General features: G+C 47.8%; 2 protein-coding genes and 1 long non-coding RNA gene across 8 annotated transcripts in view; 2 read left to right on the forward strand and 1 right to left on the reverse strand.

The window, feature by feature from the left end:
- The first annotated feature begins 946 nt into the window (after positions 1–946).
- Positions 947–13,284, forward strand: VDAC2 (voltage dependent anion channel 2). 3 transcript variants are annotated; one of them, XM_019444642.2, is made up of 11 exons: positions 947–1,068; positions 1,201–1,290; positions 1,484–1,541; positions 2,645–2,713; positions 3,541–3,590; positions 6,616–6,768; positions 6,862–6,914; positions 7,514–7,741; positions 8,877–9,027; positions 11,324–11,381; positions 12,529–13,284. In XM_019444642.2, the coding sequence occupies exons 3-11, from the start codon at positions 1,511–1,513 to the stop codon at positions 12,618–12,620; spliced, it is 885 nt and encodes a 294-aa protein (XP_019300187.1). In that variant the 5' UTR covers positions 947–1,068; positions 1,201–1,290; positions 1,484–1,510; the 3' UTR covers positions 12,621–13,284. The 3 variants fall into 3 exon arrangements, with proteins under 3 accessions (XP_019300187.1, XP_019300189.1, XP_019300186.1); XM_019444644.2 differs by having other exon boundaries at positions 1,487–1,541; XM_019444641.2 differs by lacking the exon at positions 947–1,068 and having other exon boundaries at positions 1,137–1,290.
- Positions 13,285–15,855: 2,571 nt separating this feature from the next.
- COMTD1 (catechol-O-methyltransferase domain containing 1) lies at positions 15,856–18,940 on the reverse strand. 3 transcript variants are annotated; one of them, XM_019444650.2, is made up of 9 exons: positions 18,683–18,940; positions 18,513–18,569; positions 17,740–18,107; positions 17,456–17,583; positions 17,093–17,198; positions 16,886–17,004; positions 16,727–16,781; positions 16,312–16,445; positions 15,856–16,108 (listed from the first exon to the last, which is right to left on the reverse strand). In XM_019444650.2, the coding sequence occupies exons 3-9, from the start codon at positions 17,831–17,833 to the stop codon at positions 15,956–15,958; spliced, it is 789 nt and encodes a 262-aa protein (XP_019300195.1). In that variant the 5' UTR covers positions 17,834–18,107; positions 18,513–18,569; positions 18,683–18,940; the 3' UTR covers positions 15,856–15,955. The 3 variants fall into 3 exon arrangements, with proteins under 3 accessions (XP_019300195.1, XP_019300196.1, XP_019300197.1); XM_019444651.2 differs by lacking the exon at positions 18,513–18,569; XM_019444652.2 differs by having other exon boundaries at positions 17,740–18,569.
- Positions 18,941–19,258: 318 nt separating this feature from the next.
- LOC109264448 (uncharacterized) overlaps positions 19,259–22,653 on the forward strand; it is a 107,983-nt gene continuing 104,588 nt past the window's right edge. For both annotated transcript variants that reach the window (XR_002078727.2, XR_008424840.1), the window contains exons 1-2: positions 19,259–19,431; positions 20,308–20,392. This is a non-coding gene — a long non-coding RNA (uncharacterized LOC109264448). The remainder of the gene's footprint in view (positions 19,432–20,307; positions 20,393–22,653) is intronic.

Here is a 22,653-nt window from a genome sequence, read left to right on the forward strand (position 1 = left end):
GGCATTAATTAGTGTTTCTGGTGCCTGAGCAAAGACTCTTTCTTTCTTCTAACCTGTTACAAGAGTAGTTCCAACCATAACCAGGCAAGTTTTATGGCTGAGCTTACACATGGGAGGGAGTCCATCAGGATGCACCTCCAATCTGGGTTTGCCTTGTGGAAATCTCTCTGGTTACCGTCTGGTTTAGGAGGAGGGTGGAACTTCCAGCAGCATTTGAGTTGAGCAGAGGTGGCTTTCAGAGCCAGAGGGGATGGGGGTTGGGAGGCTTTCCTCATTGTGTGCGGCTGAATGGCTACTAAAGACCACTTCGTCTCCTTTAAACTTGCCATTTTAGTGATGAGGAAACTCAGATACAGTAAGGATAAAATGCTGAGATTGCTGATGGATTCCGGGGCTTCAATTGACCCTATTTCTATCTCATTAGACGGCTCATTTTTTCTTGTTCTTTTAGCTCCCTCACTCTTTCCAGCACACTCAAGGAACTTGAGCGCAACATTCTACTGCCTCGTCAGCAAGATTCCTAAATTTTCTAGCAGGCTTGACTCATCAAGACAGCTCCGGTTCGGTGCGTGTGCAAAGCAGCCCTATCCCTAAGCCAGGAGGCGGCGACAAAAGAGGAACCCTAAGGGCTAGAAGCGAGGAAAAGGGGCGGGGCACCCTGAGGCCGGCTCCACTTAGTTCTGGGCTGGTCCTCCCACCGCGGCCTCTGCGATGGGCGACGGTCTCTGCAGGGTATGGGAAACACACCCCTGGAAGGAAGTTGGAGAATCGTACGTGACCCCCGTGCTGCGCAGCCGCGCCCAGTGGCGCCGGGTCCCGCGCGGGCGCGCGCCTGACGCCCCACCCCATCCATGAGGAGCGCGCGCGGGGCCTCGGCCCCATTCCCCGCACGCGCAGTCCCTACAGCGCTGCCTCCGCCGTTCCCCGCCCCCTCTCCTCTAGGGTTGCCCTCGTCGCTGCCTGACCCGAGGTCCAGCAGCCTCTGCCTTTCCGGCCCCCGCCGACGGACAGAAGCAGCCCACCCCGGGGCCGGGTGTGTCTTCCGCCCTCGTGGCTGTTCTGAAGCAGGTTGGAGTGGACAGCGGGCGGCGTTGCGGGGGCCGGCGCGGCGGACAGCCTCGGGGGCATCGGCGGGGTCCTGGCGGGGGGAGGACAGGGTTGCGGCGGGCGGAACGGTGTCTCCTTCACTTCGCCCTCCAGCCGCGGTAGCTGCAGCCCAAGCCTGAGCGAGCCGAGCGGCCTCAGCTGCGAGCAGAGCGGCGGCAGCAGCCCCTCCCAGGAGACCACCAGGTACGCCGCTGTCGCGTCACTTGGCCGCCTAGGCCCCGACGACCAAGCAGGACGCCTTAGCCACACTCGGGGTCGGCCCTGGCTCCCTAAGATGGCCGCGCAGCCCCGCGGCTCTTCGCCTCCCTGTCTGAGATCCCTTCTGGCCTCTTGACTTGTCCCTAACCCCCGCTGACCGCACCTCTTGTCCCTCCAGCAGATCACCTCTTTCTGTGGCTTCGCCATGGCGACCTATGGACAGAGCTGCGCGCGGCGTAAGTAGAGCAGAGATGTCTGCGGGATGGGGCGGGGTTGGCTGGGAGTCGAAGCCTGTCCACCGGAAAACCGCACCTTCATTCCCCTAATCTTTCCAGGGGCTTGGAAACTCGCCCCTTTCGGTAGCCGTTCCACCGTCTGACTGCCTCAGCTCTGCGGAGGAGGGGCTGGGCTGTGGGATTTCAGATAGAGGGACTAGGTCAGGGGAGTTGGTCTGTGGACGCATCACCTCCACCCCTTGAACGTGCCTTTGACCAACTCGAAAGCAAAAAGTTACTAACTGTTGGATTCAGCCTTTGGAAGATTGGGTCAGTCACTTTTTTAGAGGAAGTAGTAACCCCCTTGGTGAGAGCACAAGGTCATTACACGTGCTCCTAAGGGCGTGGACGTGCTCTGTAGAATGAATGAGCTGGTATAACCATCACAGATTGCTTGTCCTTAAGCCGCATAGCATTGGCCAAGGACTTGAGTGCCATATTAATATGCCTAAAGTGCTTTTTGATAGTTAGTTGATGTAGATGCTTGAGTGAATCCTAGATTATTGTGTTTTTGTCTAAATTCTAGTATTTAAATTAACGTGTTAATTACCTATCTCTTCCCACTCCAGAATATTGGTTTCGAACTCAGGGAGGATACTAAGAGGTCTATTATGGGACAGGGCCTTGTTTCAGGTTTTGGTTTTAGGTCACTTGGTTAAATCAGCCTATCCCAGTGAATTTTGGCAGAGATTTCTGTGTGTATAGATATGTTTATGTGTATGTGTTTGGCTCTTTGTACTAGTTGGGTCCTAAGAGGTGAGGCTGTAGATACTGTGTAAATTTAGGAATAGAAAGTCTGTTTTTTCTGTTTTGGAAGGAATTGCCCAAGTTTATATAGCCACTTACTGTGGTTATTCATTTTAGAAATAAAGCTTTATTGGTGATATCTCTTTCACGGATCATTAGAATACATATAGTTAGTGTAGCTCCTGGTGGTATCAAAAGAAAACATCTTCAACAAGTTGGACTGCTTCAATTTAAAGATAGCAGTGGGTGATAATCTAGTTCCTGGACAGAAAGTGGGAGAACAGGAACCTTAACCCTGGAATGTTTCTTCCCACCAGCAATGTGTATTCCTCCATCATATGCTGACCTTGGCAAAGCTGCCAGAGATATTTTCAACAAGGGATTTGGTAAGATTCTTTTTTTCTTTCCTTTTTTTTTTTTTTCCTTACCCGTCCCCGATCAGAAGTGAAAATGTGTTTGGATTGCTTGAGGAAGTTAATAATTTTTTCAAATTGTAAATATCTTGCTGTGTTGGTTTGTTTACTAGATACATTTTAGATAAAATTTCTGTTAAAATAGTAACAATCCACATCTTTCTCCACCCCAGTTTCCTCTATTTTTTTTTTTCAAACTGTAGTTCATGGATTTTATCTATAAGAAAAAAACAGCTGTGCTTTCTTCATTTCCTTCAGATACAGCTTAGGTCTTGAGTGACTAGAATTATGATGTTTAAAGTGTTTTTGCTTTGGCAGTGGTTATTCCTAGTGGTTTATGGATTTTTTCAAATGAATTTGGGTTTTCTTCTTGAAGATTTTGTTCCACATACACCCCCTCTACTTTGGATTATTCTTCCAGTTACTTAGTTGATTAATCCTAAAGGAAGATCTCTTTGGGATAATTGTTCTAAATGTCTGTATTAAATAAACTATTGGTTATTCCAAGACTTAAAGTTAATTTTCTGATCTGATATTTAGGTTTTAAAATGGTTTGAAAACCATTTTTTGTGCCATATATACACCAGAACACTAGGCAAAGCTGCATGAGATGTTCTGTGCTGTACGTGTTAGTTTACATAGAGTAATTAAAAATCTTTTCATTTAAATGTTGTATCAACCCACATTTTTATGCTCCTTTGAATATATGAAGTTTTTCTGTTTTTTATGTGATTTCAGCTATTGGTATGCATTTTTTATACAGAATAATCATTTCGTTATCTTTTACTCTCTACTTGAAGGTTTTGGGTTGGTGAAACTGGATGTGAAAACAAAGTCATGCAGTGGTGTGGTGAGTGTTAGATATCTAATAAATCCTGATGAACTGTTAAATAATTTTCCTTTTTCTTTTTAAAAAACATTTTTAATGTTAATCTGTTTGAGAGCAAGAGCTTGCGTATGAGTGGGGCAGGGTCAGAGAGAGAGGGAGACACAGAATCTGAAGCAGGCTCCAGGCTCTGAGCTGGCAGCACAGCCCTACGCCGGGCTCCAACTCACAAACTGCGAGATCATGACTTTGGGATCATGACCTGAGCCAAAGTCGGCCACCCAACCCACTGAGCCACCCAGGTGCCCCCTGCCTTTTTTGTTTTTCAGTGTTCATTCATTTGTTTGTTAGAAGAGAGAGCGGGAGCATGCGCACGCCGTTGCATGAGCAACGGAGGGGTAGAGAGAGAGAATCCCAAGCAAGTTCCACACTGCTCTGATGCAGGGCTTGAGCTTTGTGAGACCCTAACCTGAACTGAAACCGAGAGTCAGATGCTTAATTGACTAAACCACCCAGGCGCTGCCCTGTTTTGAGATTGCTTTGGGGATGGTTATGTGTGTGAATACTGACTATTAACTGGTTATTTTGATAAATCCTTGCTGTAATTGTTAGCTCCCTTAGTGCATATAACTGATATTTATTAAAATTGATCATATTGTAGTTTCTTAATGCACGGACTTGGATTTCAGGGGTATTATATTGGTCACATCTGTCATTTGGCTTCTTTGGTCTGTAAGGAAGCCCAAGTGTTCACTGGTTGCGCAGCTTACCGGCTCAGAGTAATAGTACAGAGCAGTGACTTAGTGTTTGTTTTTGTGTTCCCACTCTTTAACCTCTTGAAGTCCTATATAAGCACTTGCTGTGCACTTGTGGCGTCACAAAAGCCTTCTGAGAAAAATGAAGACTCAATCCTTGTTTAAAGAGCTTGTTTATTGCTGGTTGGAGAGACAAAATAAACTTTAATCTGGAGAACAATCAGAGAAGTGTATCTAGTACTAGATTGATTAATCAAAATCTTTGTTGGAGAGAAAAGGCTTTTTGTGGACAGCGGTTAAGGAACGCTTTACAGAATTAGGTTTAAGATCAAGAAGGATGTATATGGGTTGGACTCCATACAGTATGTTTTGTTTCCATTTAATGTGTAACTCAGTGTGGTACTGCTCTTGTATATGTACCTGGCCCCAGATAAGTCCCTTTAACAGCTCGTTCTGTTTTCTCACCTAAACTTGCAGAGGTGTCCAGTTTGCTCCAGAATGTAGAAGCCTTAAGTGTTTGGTGATGGAGTGAAAGGTGTAAGCTGTTCCAGTGATGTCATCTGGTCCAATTCTGGTCCCACATGATGATCTTGATTTTGTGTCTTGAGGATTCCTTGGAGATATAGATATATATACACACACACACACACACACACACATATATATATATAGGCTGGCTCATAACCTATAGGCTGATGGATGGCAGTGGGTGGAGCCTCAAGAGTCATTGGTCTTTGTCACTCAGGATTAAAAATAGCTACTTCCACATATTCAGCATTCCAAGTATTTGCTAGAAGAACATGCTCCATATGTATTGTTTTAGTAATGCTTTCCTTTTGTGTAGAGCACAGGAAGATGTACAGAGCTTTCACAGTGCCAGTCCAATTTAATCCTCCAAAGGTAGATCTTGTTAATACAATTCAGGAAATTGAGACCCAGAAAAGTGTCTTCTTCAGTGTTACTCATTTACTAAATGACAGCCAGAACTGGATGCCAGGGCTCTTAAATTTTACATCCAGTGTTTTTTCCTAACAATCCAGTGCTTTTTAGTGTGGGCACTGAGTGCCAAGCCTTGACTTGAAATTCCTGTTAAAGCATTTTACATCAGGAGATTGAGTCCATCTCACTGCAGAGCAATAGTTATACAAATGTTCTGTTTTCTAAGTGAGGGATGATTGGCCTTTTCTTCCACTGATATATTTTTGATATTTCCTCACTCTTGCAGGCATCACAATTTCAGGTTGAGTTCTATTAGTTAGATTAGCTGTCTTCTTTAGACTTGGCTTTCCATTGGCCAAATGTGTAGCCATCATTAGCAGACAAATTGTGAATCAGAACACTCAGTAGGTATTTTAATATTTTAACTTGGAAGTTTGCCTGTCTGTATAATAAACTTTGAAAGATTATTAGGTTTTTGGATTTTCTATAGCAGATTGTAAATTTCAGTAAGGCCTCCATATTATGCCTTCCTTTCCAGTTGGTGTGCAATTAGGGATTGGCAAGTTACTTATATTTGCTGCAAACATAAGATTATGTGGTGTACTTCAAATTAATACCTGTATTAGATTGTTTTCTCTACTGATATTATCTATCATACATAATATAGTTTACATCATGCATGATAAAACCAGTTGTAGAGCAAATCTTTTCCTACTTTGTTTCGTTTTTAATGAGAATGTGAAAGATGTTTGGGAAGGTATGAAATTTAGGAAAACTTCATCTCAGAAAAATAGAATATTGGGGTTACCAAAGATTTTAAATTTTTTCTTATGGCATGAATTCTTCCTACACTGGAGTGCTTTCTGTTGTAGGAATTTTCAGGAAACATTTCCTAATAGTGTGTCAGTTATTATAAATGCTCATTTTAGTGATGGGAGGGCATCTATGATTAACCATACTAACCTTCGTGTTTTATTTAATATCAGGCAGAAAGGAAACAGTGCCAAAACATTCATTCCTCCCCGCCACCTTCCCTGATTTTTAAATTCCAAATAAAATTACCTTAGTGGAAGTTTCCTTAAAAGGTCTACAGTTTGTTGTTCATTTGAGAATTAGATACAGGTTAACTTGTGATTGACTGGTTGGAAATGTCCAGTGTATGTAAGGTGGCAGTTAGTAACTGACAGGCTAATTTGTTCTTGTGTGTACTCACAGTAGCAGAGGATAGGAATATTTGGAAAACTAGAAAAAAGGTTTAGTGAAATTACTGTATTTTAGTGGGGTTTTATGTAAGTTAGGCAGTGATTCTTCTAGGCTTACAAGAAAGTTCATGAAGTCATTTATTGTCTTACTAGGAATTCTCAACATCTGGTTCATCTAACACAGACACTGGTAAAGTTACTGGAACCTTGGAGACCAAATATAAATGGTGTGAGTATGGTCTGACTTTCACAGAAAAATGGAACACTGATAACACTCTGGGAACAGAAATAGCAATTGAAGACCAGGTAACATTTTGAACATGTGTTTTAGTATTAATTTATTTTTGTAATTCAAAAAGGAAATAATGATGAAAACAAATTCTTTTTCTCTCAAAATAGATTTGTCAAGGTTTGAAACTGACATTTGATACTACCTTTTCACCAAACACGGGGTAAGCATGTACAGACATTTTTATCTGCTTTAAATTTCGTTTTTATTTTTAAGTAATCTCTATATCCAGTGTGGAGCTTTAGCTCAACCCTGAGATCAAGAGTCGTATGCTCTAGCAACTGAGCCAGCCAGGCACCCCTTTATCTGCTTTGCTAAAAGCATTTCTGTATATTTAGGAAAGGTGCACGTTTACTGTTTGATAGCTTCCTTAACTTCCTTGTGGTGGTGAATTTCTGTTTTTGCCTTTGGAAGATGATGAGTACTACAGTCGCTATTGTTGGCTTCCCTTCAAATATATGCCTCTTCCCATTGTGGCACTAACTTGGGTAATTAACATGTTTCTAATAGGCTTTTGTGACTGATTGCCAGTCGTGCAAAAAGCAATCTTCTGATGGTGGTAGAAGTCCAGTAACTCCATGTTCCCTTGTTTTTTAGCTCACTGAGCTGTATCTTCTTTACCTCTTAGGGTTATCCTGCTACTGCTTTTACTCCCCATTTATGCTGCAGTTCATAAATCCCTCTTGTGCTCTCTGTGCAGAGGTTGAGTGTGTAAGGCTTTCCCACTGGCACCAGTTTTAAGTCAGTTTGTTCTTTTTCCAGAAAGAAAAGTGGTAAAATCAAGTCTTCTTACAAGAGGGAGTGTATAAACCTCGGTTGTGATGTTGACTTTGATTTTGCTGGACCTGCAATCCATGGTTCAGCTGTCTTTGGTTATGAGGGCTGGCTTGCTGGGTACCAGATGACCTTTGACAGTGCCAAATCAAAGCTGACAAGAAACAACTTTGCAGTGGGCTACAGGACTGGGGACTTCCAGCTACACACTAATGTGTGAGTATTTCCTTTGTGGGTTATGGGGACATAGGACCTGGGAGTGGTATTGATGTCACCTGTCATTTCTTATGAACCCAGGTACAATCTAAAGGATTTCTCTTAAAAAAAAAAAAGAATTTCTGCCTTTTTAAAAGAAAGTTTATTTATTTTGAGAGTGTGTGTGCACGCATGTGTGGGAGGGGCAGAGAGAGAGAGAGAGAGACAGAGAGAGAGAGACAGAGAGACACAGAGAGAGAGAGAATTCCAGGCAGGCTCCACGCTGTCAGCGCAGAGCTCGACTAGGGGCTCAAACTCACAAACTGTCAGATCATGACCTGAGCTAAAATCAAGAGTCGGATGCTTAACCACCTTAGCCACCCAGTACCCCTAAAGGATCTCTCTTAACACAAAAAGATCATCATCCTTAGGCATTTCTGGGTGCCCTTAGAAGTGTATAGTAAAAAATGTTAGTCTGACTTTTGGTGCTGAGAGAGTAAATGTTTAATTTATATGAGGCTTGATGTGCTCTGGAGTTTTAGAAAAGGCTAAGATGTTGCCAAATTACCAGTATGTTTGACTTGTCTGTGATATCTGAGGTGCTGAGTTGGTAGGATTGCCTAAAATGAATGGTGTTTTTACCTAACCCAAATTAGGTATGTATGTTGAAAGGATTTAAGAATTTTTCTCCCTTATAAAAACAACGGATTATTAAATAGCAGAAGTACAAAGAAGAAGACCAAAATTTCTCATAATCCTAATCCTACCATCTAGATGTATAATCTTTGTTACCTGATAATGTTTGGGAGTTTTCTTATATGTAAATATAGAAAATATGTATTACAAAGCCTGGTTTATAATCCCTCCCGTACTACCTCAATACATTTTGATAATTTTATTGTAGCATTCTACAGCATGATTATTAGTGGCTGGGTGGTAATTAATTCTACTGAATGATTTATCATGATTTGTATGACCTTACTTTGGGGCATACATTGGAATAAAGACCTTTTAAAACACGTTTTCAGTGGAATGCTAGAGACCCATGTGAGCAATATAACTATAGCATTGTTTAACTATAATTCTACAATAACAGCTTAGTGCTGTAGACATTACAGTGTCTGTTTTAGATTTACTAATTTAAAGTATCTTACAGCAATGATGGGACAGAATTTGGAGGATCAATTTATCAGAAAGTATGTGAAGATCTTGACACTTCAGTAAACCTTGCTTGGACATCAGGTACCAACTGCACTCGCTTTGGCATTGCAGCCAAATATCAGTTGGACCCCACTGCTTCCATTTCTGTGAGTACTGCTGTGGGCTTAGAGTGGGCTCTTTGCTTGTGGGAATTCATCTTTGGGTAGATTGAATTGTATTGAAAGTTTGAACCGTGGTTCACAGGATCCCTAGTTTACTCCTAGATTGGAATTAGAATTTGTAATGCTGCATTTTCTGTGGAGACAGTGTTAGAAGTTTGTTACCAGGTCATAGTTTGTTTAACCTCAAAAGCTGCTCAGTTAGTGTGGATAATAACCCTGAGCTCCAAGCCTGTCTAAGCTCAGGGAAGCCAGTGTTTTGGCCCCAGGCCAGGAGTAATAGCATTTTAATTGTTACTTTGTCTTTCTATAGGAAATAGTAGTACTATGTTAGTTGGACTCTGTCTTTATGGTTAACAAAATATCTTTAGATTTGATCTTCAGGGTCTGTGGTACAAATGCTGTTTTGCAGGTGGAGATCCCAAAGCTTAGAGAGAGAAAGGACTTTCCTTACTGCTAGGCCCAGAGCAGAAGGGGTAGAACCAGGATTGCACTTGTACATCTTTTGATTTCCCTCCTGGCCAGGGTGACCACTAGCTCATCCTGCTTTGCCTGGGACTATTCCAGCTTTTAGCATTAAGAGTCCTGCATCCCAGGGGCACATGGGTGGCTCAGTCGGCAAAGTGTTCCACTTTGGCTCAGGTCATAATTTCACGGTTTGTGAGTTTGAGCCAAGTGTCAGGCTCTGTGCTGACAACTCAGAACCTAGAGCCTGCTTCGGATTCTGTGTCTCCCTCTCTCTCTGCCTCTCCCCGCCAGCGCTCTATCTTTCTCTCAAAATAATAAACATTAAAAAAAAAAAAGTCTTGCATCCCAAGGACTCCCTTCCACCTGTTCTTGGTTAGTTGGGGTGGATAGCCATCCTAGTCCTTTTCTTAGGCTTTTTTTTTTTTTTTTAATGTTTGTTTTTGAGAGAGAGAGACAGACAGCTTGAGCAGGAGGAGGGGCAGAGAGAGAGAGGGAGACACAGAATCGAAAGCGGACTCTAGGCTCTGCACTGTCCGCACAGAGCCCGACCGGGGGCTCGAACCCATGAACCATGAGATCATGACCTGAGCCAAAGTTGCACACTCAACTGACTGAGCTACCCAGTCGCTTTGCTTCTTTGCTATTTCATCTTTCAGTCATAGTGGGTTTAGGGTAGAAGGGCGTGCGGTGTCTGAGAGTGTAGAGGCAAGGCACTGGCTCTAGTTTGAGGCACATTAGCAGCTGTTCCTGTGTGTCAGTTGCTTACAGGTCAGGCATTGCCTATACTGTATGTACTGGGAATGAAAGGAAGTTAAACCTTCCTCGAGAGTTATTTCTGTTACGTAAAGTGATCTTCATTCCTGAGAACAATGTTTTGATAATTTAGGCAGTTAAGCTTTAGCCTCACTCTTAATTTATGATAGCAGTTGTAAGCAGAAAGAATGAAGCACCCAGAATGCTTTTCCCATTGGCAAGGCGCTGATTCATTTATTTTTCCCTTCTGTTTCCATTTACACTGTAGCAGTAAAAACCTTAGGATTCACACAACACTATCCTCTGGTAGCTACATTGCTGTTCTTTTCAAATGTATGTCCATGGCACCATCACAGATTTAATGCCAGCTGATGTAGCTCTCTCATAGTCTAAAATGGGAAGGCAACTTTGGCCTGTGTGCCATTGAGTGACTCCTGGGGATTAGTTTGGAAATACATCTAACATTTCTAGTGCCCCTGTGCCCCCAATCAAGCATCACCCTGAAGAAGTATTGCCCATCACAGTTTGATGGTTTACTTCTATTCTGAAATAGTAGAAACTTGTATCCAGTTTTGTCTGAGGCTCTTAGCTTGTTGGGCACAAGATGGTCACTAGTGGGGCATTTCTTTCTTAAGACCAATAGCTCACTTGGCCATTGGTGGCTAGTGAAGACTTGGCTGTGTGCCGAGTGAATGTAAGTGCCTTTTATGTGACTTCTGCTTGTAGGTACATCGTTTCTGTCTCTGGACTGGACTGTTTTGATGTTACACATTACAAGAGTGTAGACATCAAATAATTTCCAAATCTGTTTCGATCCTAGAGGTTGTTTGTCACCTTTTTACAGCGAAGAAAATTGGGTCCTACTGATAATCTGACTTTGAGTTTAATGGATAAGAATTAAGTGGCACCAGGCTGTTGTTTGGCTTAATAACAATATTGAATTTTATTTCACATGTGAATAAAAAAGCAGAACACTTCATAATTGCATGATAGGGAAACCTGGAGGCCCTTTGTCTCTCCGGAGATTCAAAAACTTTACAGCTGTTTTTGTATTTTATTTTAGGCAAAAGTCAACAACTCTAGTTTAATTGGAGTGGGCTATACTCAGACTCTGAGGCCTGGTAAGTGTTCTTGATACGTAGGATTTTTTTGATGGTGTTTCAAAAATTATTTTTTATTTCTCAGCTTCTTTGTAAACCTTTCAAAAAAAGTACAATGAACATGTTTATCTTTTGCCACAATTTTTTTTATTCCTTTTTTTTTCTTTTTCTTTTGCTGGACTGTTTGGAAGTTGGAGCTGTCATGACACTTCCGTAAATGCTTCAGCATGCATCTACTCAGAACAGGAATGTTCTGCTCTCCTACATAACTCATTGCTTTCATTGTTTGGTCTCTGTAGTCTCGTTTACTTTATGTACTATTTTGAGCCTTGCTATGTTTTCTAGAGCAGTACTTACCAAATTTTAGTGTGCGTGAATCACCCGGGGACTCATCAAAATGCAGATTCTGAGCCCATAGATCTGGATGAAGGGTTCTGTCTTTCTAACAAGCTCTTGTGTGATGCCAGTGTTACTGGTTCTTGGACCACATTTGAATAGCAGGTTCTAAAGCACTTGGAACTCTGCTCCCCCCCCCTTTCAGATAGGGATTTTCCCCCAGACTTTATTTTGGCCTTTTGGAAACCTAAAGGAAAGAATGGTATGAAGAACACCCATATGCCCTTAGCCGCATTCACCAGTTAACATTTACCACATGTGTTTTCTCTGTCCATGTCTGCATACATAATCCTTTTTTTCTCTATATGCCTTTAAGAATTATTTGTTTTGTAGACATGTGAATACACCAGCCCTAACATGCATATCCTGAGATTAAGACATTTTTCTTCCTAACTACAATACCACTGTCACAGCTAAGGAAATTAACATTAATTTAGCAATACATAATAGTCTATACATGTAGTCTATATTCTGTTTCCCCCACTTGTCTATTGTAGTTTTCCTTTCCTGAGTCCAATTATGATTTTCCTTTGTAGCATATTGAATACTATTATATTTTCTAGAGCATTTTGAACTTTATTAACATTTTTACGCTCTGTGACTTTATCTCTTAAGTTTCTGAATTCTCTTGTATCTCTGATACTCCTAAGTGCCCTCTGGTGGCTGGCACTAGTAGGTCATCTGACAGGCTGAGGAGGGACAGGCAGGCTATTAAAGATTGCAGACTTTTGAGGTGTTCAGACAAATCATAGTTGCCTGCTTTTGTTTACAGGTGTCAAGCTTACACTGTCTGCTCTGGTAGATGGGAAGAGCATTAATGCTGGAGGCCACAAACTTGGGCTTGCCCTGGAGTTGGAGGCTTAATCTAGCTGAAAGAAACCTCTGGGAATGGATATCAGAAGATTTGGCCTTAATATATTTCCAGTGTGACCGACCAGCAGGCTTTTTCCCCCCAAGAAGGTGATCAAAACAAAGGATGATCTAAACAAGAGCTGTATTTTAAATATTTAGACAGTTACTTGTTAGCTGGTTTCTAGTTGAATCGGTTATCTATCTAGTTACCAATGCTGCAGTCGTGCAGTCACCTATACATTATTTAAATGTATTTAACTGTTAAATGCGCTACCCACCAATAATGAAATAGACCTTTATGAAAACTGTGCAATTGTGTGCATGTTTGTTTTTATGTTCTTATTAACATTGAAAATTGCCATTGAATGAGATGGATCAGTGGAAGTTTTAAGATGAGGTTAAAAAATTTTGTTAAATTCAACTATTAGAGTTACTTTTGGTATCCCAAAACATTACAGATTATGAATAAAACAAGTATACATAACTAATGACTCCAAGTATTTGCAGAGTTAAACATTTGCCAGCTAGGGTCAAATCTCCCTTGTATCTAGTTAGTACTTTATTTTTCTGGTGAGCATTTTGCTTTTTACCTAAATCTGTGCCATTAAGTCCTCTGTCCCTAAAGTAACTCCATGAGCTTTTTGGACACAATAAAATAAGAGGATATATGCCTTTATATCTTCAGTTTGTAAGTTTGTCCAAAATTCCATTGGATCACTGTTGACCCCAGAAGGGAGTGGAGAGTAAGTGATGAAGAAAGGAAGAAGGGATGGTGCTGAAGGTTAGCCACATACACCACACCCCTGCAAGCTATCGCTGTGGAAAATGAGCTAGGCCATAGGTGGGATGGGACAAGGTATAGGCAAGTGGAGTGGGGTGTCTGTAACCAGAGGAACTGAGAAGGGAATATGTGGGCCTCGGTCAGATGTCAGTCATTTCATTCTAGGCAGACACTGACTGAAAGGGTCAGGCTTAAGTGTGTGAGACCAGAAGCCGTGCCATCAGGTTTTGTGGCCACTGGCCCTTAATCTGCACTTGGACTGAATGATAGAAATTAATAGGTGATTCTGGTTGGAATAGTAGGAAAGAGCAAGTGTTTTGATGGGAGGAGACAGTTTGAAGAATGTGATCAGAGTTTAAGAGAAGGGAGAGATTTGTTCACATTGAAACTACTAGACCCAGTGTACCATTTGAAGTCTGAGAGAGAACAGATAAGGAAATGTAAGTACTTTCAGACTCACTACCCAAAAAATGATACATGCTGAATATTTCTAGGTCAGAAAGAATATGAGAGATTAGAAACCCAAGCAAACTTTCCACACTGGGGTGATAAAAAGGCTCCTTCTGGGGCGCCTGGGTAGCTCAGTCAGGCATCTGACTCGATTTCAGCTCAGATCATGATCTCATGGTTATAGATTGAGCCCTGCCTTGGGCTCTGTGCTCAGTGTGGAGCCTGGTTAGGATTCTCAATCTCTGCCCCTTCCCCCCATTCGTGCTCTCCTCTAAAAACAAAAAAGGGGTCTTTCTGATCTTACTGTGTTTGTCTTGAGGGACTGGCAGAAATGGCCTGTATGAATAAGACAGGACTTAATGGCAGAAAGTTGGAATTTGAGCCATTTGAGAGACACTGTTGCTAGGTTAAAAAAAAACAGAAAAGATGTCTGTAAGTTAGGTGTGAAAACACCTCATGCTTTTGGGATACACAGGAGAGGTGTGAAGTAGCTCAGCAGACCACTGAGAAACTGCTGGCAGTGCTTGGTGGGAAGGAACTGGTCACAGGCCTGGCGACCCCTGAAGCCTCCTGCTGCCCCTTAGTTAACCAGTGGCCTTCCCTCATGTTGTGTTTACCTGGTCCAGTACTCAGGACTGGGTGTGGCACAAGTGAGCTACCAGTTTGTCAAAGATCTATTTAAGAGTAAATTGGGCCTGTTTACCCATGTGCATCTTTTTTTTTAAACATTTATTTTTGAGACAAAGCATGAACGGGGGAGGGGCAGAGAGGGAGACACAGAATCTGAAACAGGCTCCAGACTCTGAGCTGTCAGCACAGAGCCCGACACAGGGCTCGAACCCACGGACCGTGAGATCATGACCTGGGCCGAAGTCAGACGCTTAAACCGACTGAGCCACCCAGGCGCCCCTTCCCCATGTGCAACCTTAATAGGCTTTAATGTGTGGAGAGACAAGGGTTGGTTCACACCCAGAGCCCTGTGGGTTAAAATGTAAGGTACGTACCAAGTTTAGGATTATGAAAGTTGCCTGTTACGGTCTCCTGTGGCCTTGTTTCTAGTAGCCTCCAGCCTCATAGCAGCACCCAGGCCTAACCAAGTGGTGGCAAAACCTGATTGTCTTCTAGGCTGATGCCATTTCTGCCTGAGGCAGTGTTAGTGGGAAGAATACTTCATCTGTGGCCTGGAGAGATCTTCCTAGGGGATTAGGATTAGGGAGGTTTAGATGAGAGAAGTGAAGCACCTGGCTTCCCTCCACCTCAGCTTGTAGATGTTGGTGCCGGACAGCCTAACCATATCTTCATCTTCCTCTGGGGAACTTACTTAAAACCGCAGTACTGATGGTCTCCTACCTGTTGGCCTGTCTGCTTCACACCTTTCTGGCCAGTGATCCCACTCAGTCCCTCACCTTTCTCCAGGACTTCAGGGGGAGGACAGGATATATACTCCAACCTTGTGGTCCTCAGGTCTAAGTCAAGTGGCCTGGTTTTCAGAAGTGATGTCCACTGACCAGAGCCTCCACTGTAGAGGTGAGATCGAGCTGACAGTGCTGTGAAAACATGGGCAGATAGCAGAACCAGCATAACCTGTGAAAGTACCCAGCCACAAACCTGGTCAGCTGTAGGGTCTGTTTCCTGTTGTCAGACTCCAGATATGGTCTCCCAACCAGTCCTAGCTGTGCCAAACAAGAGCGTCATTCACTTGACCCTCCTAGGAAGCTAGTAGGAGGGATACCAAGGCGGGGCTCTAGCCAGCATCCTGTGGAATGGAGGCAAATCCGAAGAGCTGGGATCTCTGAGCCACTGTATGTGGCCAGGTCAATCAAAACTTTATATCTTGCCTCCCGTCAGCTGGAGGCTCCTACTCAGGCTTTAGCCCTGGTCCCACGTGGTCCTCAGGACAATGCCACGGAGGGGATGACGCCTATGACCTCAAGGCTCCCTTTTGCTGAAGAACCTGCCAGTGCTGGGCCCTCCCTCCCTACCCCACTTTAGAGCCACGTACGGAGGCTGAGAAGATCTTGTCCCAGGCCCCACTTTATTGTCGAATTTAGAACTCAGGGTTGATGTCTGGGGTTCCCAGGTCCCCTCACTTGAGGCCACTCTCGGGGGGCCAGCCCTAGATCTTGAAGGCTAAGGTGAGGCCGTCGCCCAGAGGCAGAAGGCTGATGTGGACCCTGGCGTCCCGCAGGATGCGCTCGTTCAGGTTCCGCACGCACTGGGCCTCGGTGTCCCGCGGTTGAGGCTGTAACACCTCTCCGCGCCACAGGACCTGCGGAGGGGCGGGGCATCATGGAGGAACAGGGCCGAGGAGGAGGTGCCTAAGCAGGAGGCGGGGTGAGAGCTGGAGACAGGACCCCAGGGGGAGAAAGCACTGGGCGGGGCTTTGTGGCATGGGGGCGGGGCACAGGGAGGAGCCAAGGGAAAAGATGGAGACCCAGCCCAGGAGGGCTCTCCCCCTAGTCTATCCCTTACACTGAGGACGGCGAGGACTCCTCCAGGGCGCAGCAGCTGCAGGCACCGCTCATAGTAGGCGGCACAGTTCTCCTTGTCCGCGTCCACCACGGCCACGTCGAAGGTGCCAGCTTCGCCCGCGGCCAGGAGCTCGTCTTGAGGGGGGAGCGGGGGCGGGGGCGGGGGGTAAGATAGGTCTTGAGTCCGCAGCCCAGGTGGTCAGAAGCCCCTGCCCAGGCCTGCCCAGGTGCTGTGACCATTCAGGGACTCTGGTCTGGAGGGGCGCCCTGCCACCCAGCATGTGGCCGCATAGGTGAGGCCAGGAAGCAGAGGACTGTCACTGCCTCAAGCCCGCCCAGCAGACCTGGTCACTAGCTCACGCCCAGTCGTCTCACTTAGAAAACGGTGCCAAGGCCCCTTCTACTCCGTTGCTCACCCAGGGTCTCCAGGGCGGGCTTCAACCGAAGGTCGATCTTGTGTTCCTCCTCAGCCTGCGGAAGGAGTGGGGTCACAGCCAGCAGGTCCCTTCTCCTAGGGCTGGGAGTGGTCAGGCTCCAAGGGCCTGATGAGGGCCTCAAATGTGCAGGACACTCACCTGCCTCCACAGGGGCCGCCCCAGCTCCGGAGGCTCTGGGTTCACCTCGCAGGTTATTACGCGCCCGGCCGGGGGCAGCGCCAAGGCCAACGCTAGGGCTGAGTAGCCTGTGAAAGTGCCTGTGGGCAGGGACATGGACAGGCTCAGGCCAGAATGGGGGACATCCTGGTGACTTAGGCTCCCAGTGGTCCCAGCCGTGCGCCCTACCCAGGTCCAGCGCCTTCTTCGCCTTGATGAGTCGTGCCAGGTTGGCCAGAAGCTGGGCCTGCTCACAGGTCATCATGGAATCTCCCTGCGGCTGCTCCAGGGTCAGCTGTGTCGCGGTGGTGGAGGGGAGAGGGTCGCACCACCACTGCCAGTCACCCAGCTCCGCCCCGTGTTCACACCCCCTCCAGGTGCGCGGCTGTGGGCGTGGCCTAGGGGGACTGGCCCTCAGGGAACGCCCACCGCGCCCCGCCTGTGGTGTCCCGGAAGCCCGGGGAGCTCCAAGGCCCAGCCCAAGGTCACACAAGCACGTGGGGCCCGCTGGGTCCGAAGTGGGCGCCTGTTCCCGCCCCTGGCCCTGCTGACCAGCCGTAGGCTCCGCAGCACCGGATGCTCCCGCATGGAGCGGCTCAGCAGATACTGCCAGAGGGGGCTGTCTTCAGGGGGCAGCAGGCGCTTCTCTCGCCGGGATCGCTCCGGATGGCACCGTCTCCCTGCCAGGGAGGGGTCCTGGGTCAGGGTCTGGGACTCCGGGGCGCCAGGGCTGAGCTTCAGCCTCAGCCAGCCTCGCGGAGTCACGGGCTCTGCTCCCGCACCTGCCCCGCCTGCGGGGGCTCTGCGGGAGGTGCCGCAGGCCCCGCCTTACTCACCCAGGAAGAGGCCGGTGGCGAAGGCGGCGCCCAGCGCGGCCGAGCCCAGGGCCAACGCGGCGGGCACAGAGAGCCGGGGTGCGGGCTGGATCATGGTGCGGCCAGGAGGGAGCGACGTCCAGGTCACTTGGCTTGGGCTTCTGCGCCCGCACTGGGACCCGCCTGCCTTCTAGTCTCCGCCTTGTCCCGGTACTGCCCGCAGAACTGCGGTCTCGAACGCCATCTGGCGGCCGCACAGCTTTACTGCAAGCCCCGCTAGCGCGAGCCGGGCGCCACCTGGTGGCTGCGCTTGGAACTGCGCCCGGGAAGGGGAGCAAGCCTGCATCTGGGGTCTGGGCTTTCGGTGCGGGTCCTCGAGGTCTACGGTCCTGGGTCAGGGAGGTAGAAATTTGATGCCCCTCCTGGGTGCTTCTTATTATCGCTGCTGCTTCTGCTGGGACCCTGGGGCATATGTGGGTGGGTGGCTGGGCCGCTGGCGTAACAGGATAGTAATTTGCACGAAGTGATAGAAATTACAGGAGTTCCGAGAGGGACTGAGAGAATTAGGGGAGGCTTCCTGTGGGAGGTGAGTGAGGGTATCCGGTTGAAGGACCCGGTGTGGGGACAAAAACCACAGGAGGGGAGGCTTGAGAGTCCAGAGGCAGGTCTTGTTGATGGGGCTCTGAGACAAGGTTCTTAGAAACCCGCCGTTGGGTGCCAGACAGACGTATGAGCTCTTGGGTCCCTCTTTCTCAGCCTGTTTATTTTGTGTGAAGTAGGAACCACGGTCTTACCGTAAATAGCACCAGATCCCACAACCTGGCACACAGTAGGTGTCCAGTAAATGGCAGCTGTTGGGAGTGGAGACATTTGGGGGAGGGGGAGTGATTGGAGGGCAGGTGAGGTCCCCTTGCAGGGCTGTTCTGCAGGGTCACTCTCCAGTGAGCATTGATGGAACACTTACTGTAACACAAAGTGGGGAAGGCGAAAGAAGCCAGTGGCTTGTATTCCTAGTGACGCTGCATTCAGAGACCACAGCACAAACTAGAATGGGGAGCAGCTCTGCTTTCACAATTTCCTCTTCTACAAAATGGGGCTATTCACAGTCGCCACCTCCCAGGGAATGAAACGAGAAAATCCACGTGAAGGATTTACACAGGGCCGGCACTTGGTGGGCTGTAACTTATATTTAAAAGGAGTCCAGGGTCAAAGGGCAGCGGGTCATCCGGCCGCTCAAGGTCACCTCCCCCCGGGCTGGGTGCTCCAAAAGCCCATTTAGTACCCACTCTGGCCAGTCAGGAACTCCACCGGGGGGCTTCCCAGAGGAGGCTTAGCGGGTGCGAGGCCCCCGGACCCCGAGGCCCGGAGGCAGGTTTGTTGAGGTTTAGGGGGTGGTCCGTGAGATCGGCTAAGCCGAGGAAGATCGGAGCGAGCTGGAGAGACTTAGAGCACAGCCCTGACCCCAGCTGGGAGGCGGTGCAGGAGGAGGGCTCAGTTCCGGGTCAAGTCTCCAGGAGCCGCTGACGTGACCTCCAGTCAGACGCAGAGGGCGGGACTGACCCCGGGCGCGGGGTGGAGCCTGCTGTCTGTGCCTGGGCTGGGCTGGGGTGCGGCTGGCTGGGAAGCACCTGCCCCCTTACCTTCGAATCCTCTGCATCCTGGTTGGCCCCCAGTAAATGTTTCTCTGACCAGACTCTGAGCCTCATCCCCAGGGTAAGGGCTGCTGGTCTCTCCTCTCCCAGGGCTGAGCACACAGCAAATGATACATAAGTGCGGCCTGAGCAGTGTGCTGGAGCGGCACCCCGCTCCTTGCTGCTGCAGCTGCGGGTCTAGACAGTCAACACCCGTAGGGGCCTTCCACTGAGTACCAGGCCTTCTAAATGCAGCCTACCTATGAGGCTGGCATACTATTCCCATTTTCCCGAGGAGGAAACCAAAGCTCAGAGAGGTGCCCTCCTCACTGACTCCATGCGCTGAGACCCAGCAAGATCCAGACACCCAAGACGTGCTTTCCTGGCAGCCGTGCTGGGCTCTCTCCACCAGGCCACCGGCCTGGGGGCCCTGGGCTCAGCTCTACCTTGTCTGGCAGTCCGGATTTGGGCAGGCCCCCAGCTCACACCCGAGCCTCCCTCCCCAAGCCTGGCTTCCGGCGAGAGCCCCGGAGGGGGGGGGGGGGGGGGGCGGGGAGCCGGCAGGGAGGGGAGGCATGTCACCATATATCCCCGTCAGATTAAAAAACTAATTTGAAAAGATTAATGTATTCCATTCTTGTTACGCTGGCTCTGATACCTCTGGGCCCGCGGCCGCTCTGCCTCCTGATTATTGAATTTTTATGGCCTGGTAATTAATTGCAGATTCCCTGTTTTGTTCTATTTCTTTTTCTCTGACATTTTAATTTCAACAAAAAGCAGTGGTCTCCATGCAGGCTCTCTCTGGAGATCCTAATGGTCTATAAAACAGAATGACTTATAGACGTGGCACCCACTTCAGTTGGCGAGCGATTGTTTGAAACCTTGCTGATCACGCAAAATTTAATTTTTCCACCTCCCTCCCCCGTTTGCTACTCATTTCTTGTCTCTTGCATTGCAGCACCGGGGCGTCTCAGCTCACAATGAAGGGAGCAAAGTGTCGCCTTGGAATCCTACAGAGCCTTTTCCAGGAGGCTGAAAACAAAGTCAGTGTTGCTTCTTTTCCTCAGAGGTGCCCCTGCAGTGGGGAGGAGGGAGCTGGGCCTCCCCAAAGGGCCATCTGGATGTGGGCAGCTGCTCCCAGGGCCATGAGGGGCTGGGCAGGGGGAACACCATTTCTACCTCTCTGGGTTGCCCTTTTGGTCCCATGCAGGTCAAATGCCCCACTAGGCACCCAGGAACTCTCAGGCTGGTAACGGCAGAGAAAGTGGGTGCCTCTTCATGCCTTTAGGTCCATACCAGGAAGTGAGAATTGGCCCCTGACAAATTCTTAGCCAAATCAGGGCCCTGGAAACAGCTTTCCACAACAATGGGTCTGGAAGAGGCCCCTGAATTTCTATCATGACACCCCCAGCTTCTACTTCTGAACTGCTGACATCACATGGGTTGGATCCTCTCTCCCAGGGGCTCCCCAGGACTGTGCAGGGCAGGGTAGGGGCAGAAAAGTAGGGTTGTGGAGTCAGGTCAGGCCTAAGCAATTGGAAGATGGAAGTGTTCAGGGGCTGCACAGGTAGGTGAGGGGAATCAGTAGGGGGCAGTGCGGACTGGGGCACTGAAGAGCTCATGTCCCATCCAAAGGCCTGGCAGCCACTTGGCCGCCTATGCCTCCATGTAGGAAGATGGATGCAGTGTGGCCAGAGCTTGTGAGTTCTCAAAAAGGGTTGAAATCTGGCTTGTAATGTGAAACCTCACCATTTTAAGCATTTGGATTAGACTTTTGTTTTTTTTTAAGCATTGCTTCAGCCGAACTGAATACATCTTTGATGTCTGGGTTTGATCTGGCCCCTGGGACCACCATTTCCTCTGATTGGGAGCATGTATCAGAGGAGCTGAGACGTGGAGGTGGAGTCTGGTGGGGCCAGCTGACGCCTCTGCCCTGCCCCCACCTCAGGAATCCTTTTCCTACCTTCGGGCTCTCCATCCCCTTCCCACGCTCAGTGGGCTCTTCCCCAGCAGCTGTGGGCTGCCAGGGGCACCTTGGAGCCTCTGTCCAGGTCTTGCCTTCTGTAGGCCTCTCCATATAGAAATTTGCAGCCTGAAGTCTGACCGCATCTGGGTGAGGTTTGCCAAGCTCCCCAGGGAGGATGGCACCTGTTCACCTAAGACTTTGGGGGTGTGGGCGGGGGCAATGCCTTAACTCCAAGGCTCTGGGAATGTTTCAGGCCAAGCAGATGGAATCAGAGAGACCATGAATTAGGGGCTTCTGGGGCTTCTCAGATGAGGTGGGGACGATGGAGCCCCACTGCCTGCTCCTGCCTTCTCTGTGCTGAGATGCTACAGACCTGGCAATGCCCCGGCCTCCCGTGCCCTGGCTTCCTTATCTGGACAGGCCCAGTGGGAAAGCAACAGCACGGGCTCTAGAATCAGATGGACTTGGGGTCTGTCATTGGTCCCATAGCTCCGTGGCTGTGAGTTCAGAGTTTCTCAGCTAGAAAATGAGGGTGATACTTCTCTACCTCTCTTGCTGTGTACTGACCACCCACAAACGTGCGGGCTTTAAACAGCCCCCATTTATCATTTCACAGTCCTGTAGGGCAGAAGCTGTCAAGGTATGGCTGCATTCTCTGCTTGGGGTCTCGCCAGGCTGACGTCACAGTGTTGCTGGGGCTGGGGTTCTGCCGGGCCCCCCGGCTCTTTTCTCAGCCCACTGGTTGTTGGTGGACTTCAGTTCCTTCTCATGAAGCTCCTATGTCAAGGCCAGCAAAGACATCTTGGATCTTTTTGGTGCTTCAAATCACTTTGCCTTTCTCTTCTGCCTTTAAGTGCTCCTGTGCTTACGTTGGGCCCACCCAGATAATCTCAGGTAATGTCCTTATTTTAACGTGACCTGGTTAGTAACCTTAGTTACATCTGCAAAGTCCCCTTGCCATTTAAGATAAGAACCACAGGATTCGCACTGATGGTGGAGGTCACAGAGATCATGGGGGCAAAATTCTGTCTGCCACAATCCCCGATGACCTTGGTGTGTGTCTCATGATGTCATCTGTTTCTTTCCTCCTGTTTTTTTAAATGTTAAAAAAAATTTTTTTTTTAATGTTTGTTTTTGAGAGAGAGAGACAGACACGAACGGCGGAGGGGCAGAGAGAATCTGAAACAGGCTCCAGGCTCCAAGCTGTCAGCACAGAGGCTGATGTGGGACCCGAACTCGGGAACGGGGAGATCATGACCTGAGCCACACTCAGACGCTTAACTGACTGAGCCACCCAGGTGCCCCACTTTCCTCCTTTTTTGACGGGATGGCCAGGGC

Source organism: Panthera pardus, unplaced genomic scaffold, assembly GCF_024362965.1.
Source record: "Panthera pardus isolate Hobbes unplaced genomic scaffold, ASM2436296v1 HiC_scaffold_22, whole genome shotgun sequence".
Taxonomy (NCBI): domain Eukaryota; kingdom Metazoa; phylum Chordata; class Mammalia; order Carnivora; family Felidae; genus Panthera; species Panthera pardus.

Excerpts from the sequence above, each read along its gene's own strand:
- VDAC2 (XM_019444642.2), top strand. The coding sequence starts at position 1,511 with ATGGCGACCTATGGACAGAGCTGCGCGCGGC. Across the intron at positions 3,591-6,615 it reads CAAAGTCATGCAGTGGTGTG|GAATTCTCAACATCTGGTTC; the intron begins GTGAGTGTTAGA and ends TTGTCTTACTAG. Across the intron at positions 6,769-6,861 it reads AAATAGCAATTGAAGACCAG|ATTTGTCAAGGTTTGAAACT; the intron begins GTAACATTTTGA and ends CTCTCAAAATAG.
- COMTD1 (XM_019444651.2), bottom strand. The coding sequence starts at position 17,833 with ATGATCCAGCCCGCACCCCGGCTCTCTGTGCCCGCCGCGTTGGCCCTG. Across the intron at positions 17,584-17,739 it reads CGCCACCGGCCTCTTCCTGG|GGAGACGGTGCCATCCGGAG; the intron begins GTGAGTAAGGCG and ends CCTCCCTGGCAG. Across the intron at positions 16,109-16,311 it reads GAGTCCTCGCCGTCCTCAGT|GTCCTGTGGCGCGGAGAGGT; the intron begins GTAAGGGATAGA and ends GCCCCTCCGCAG.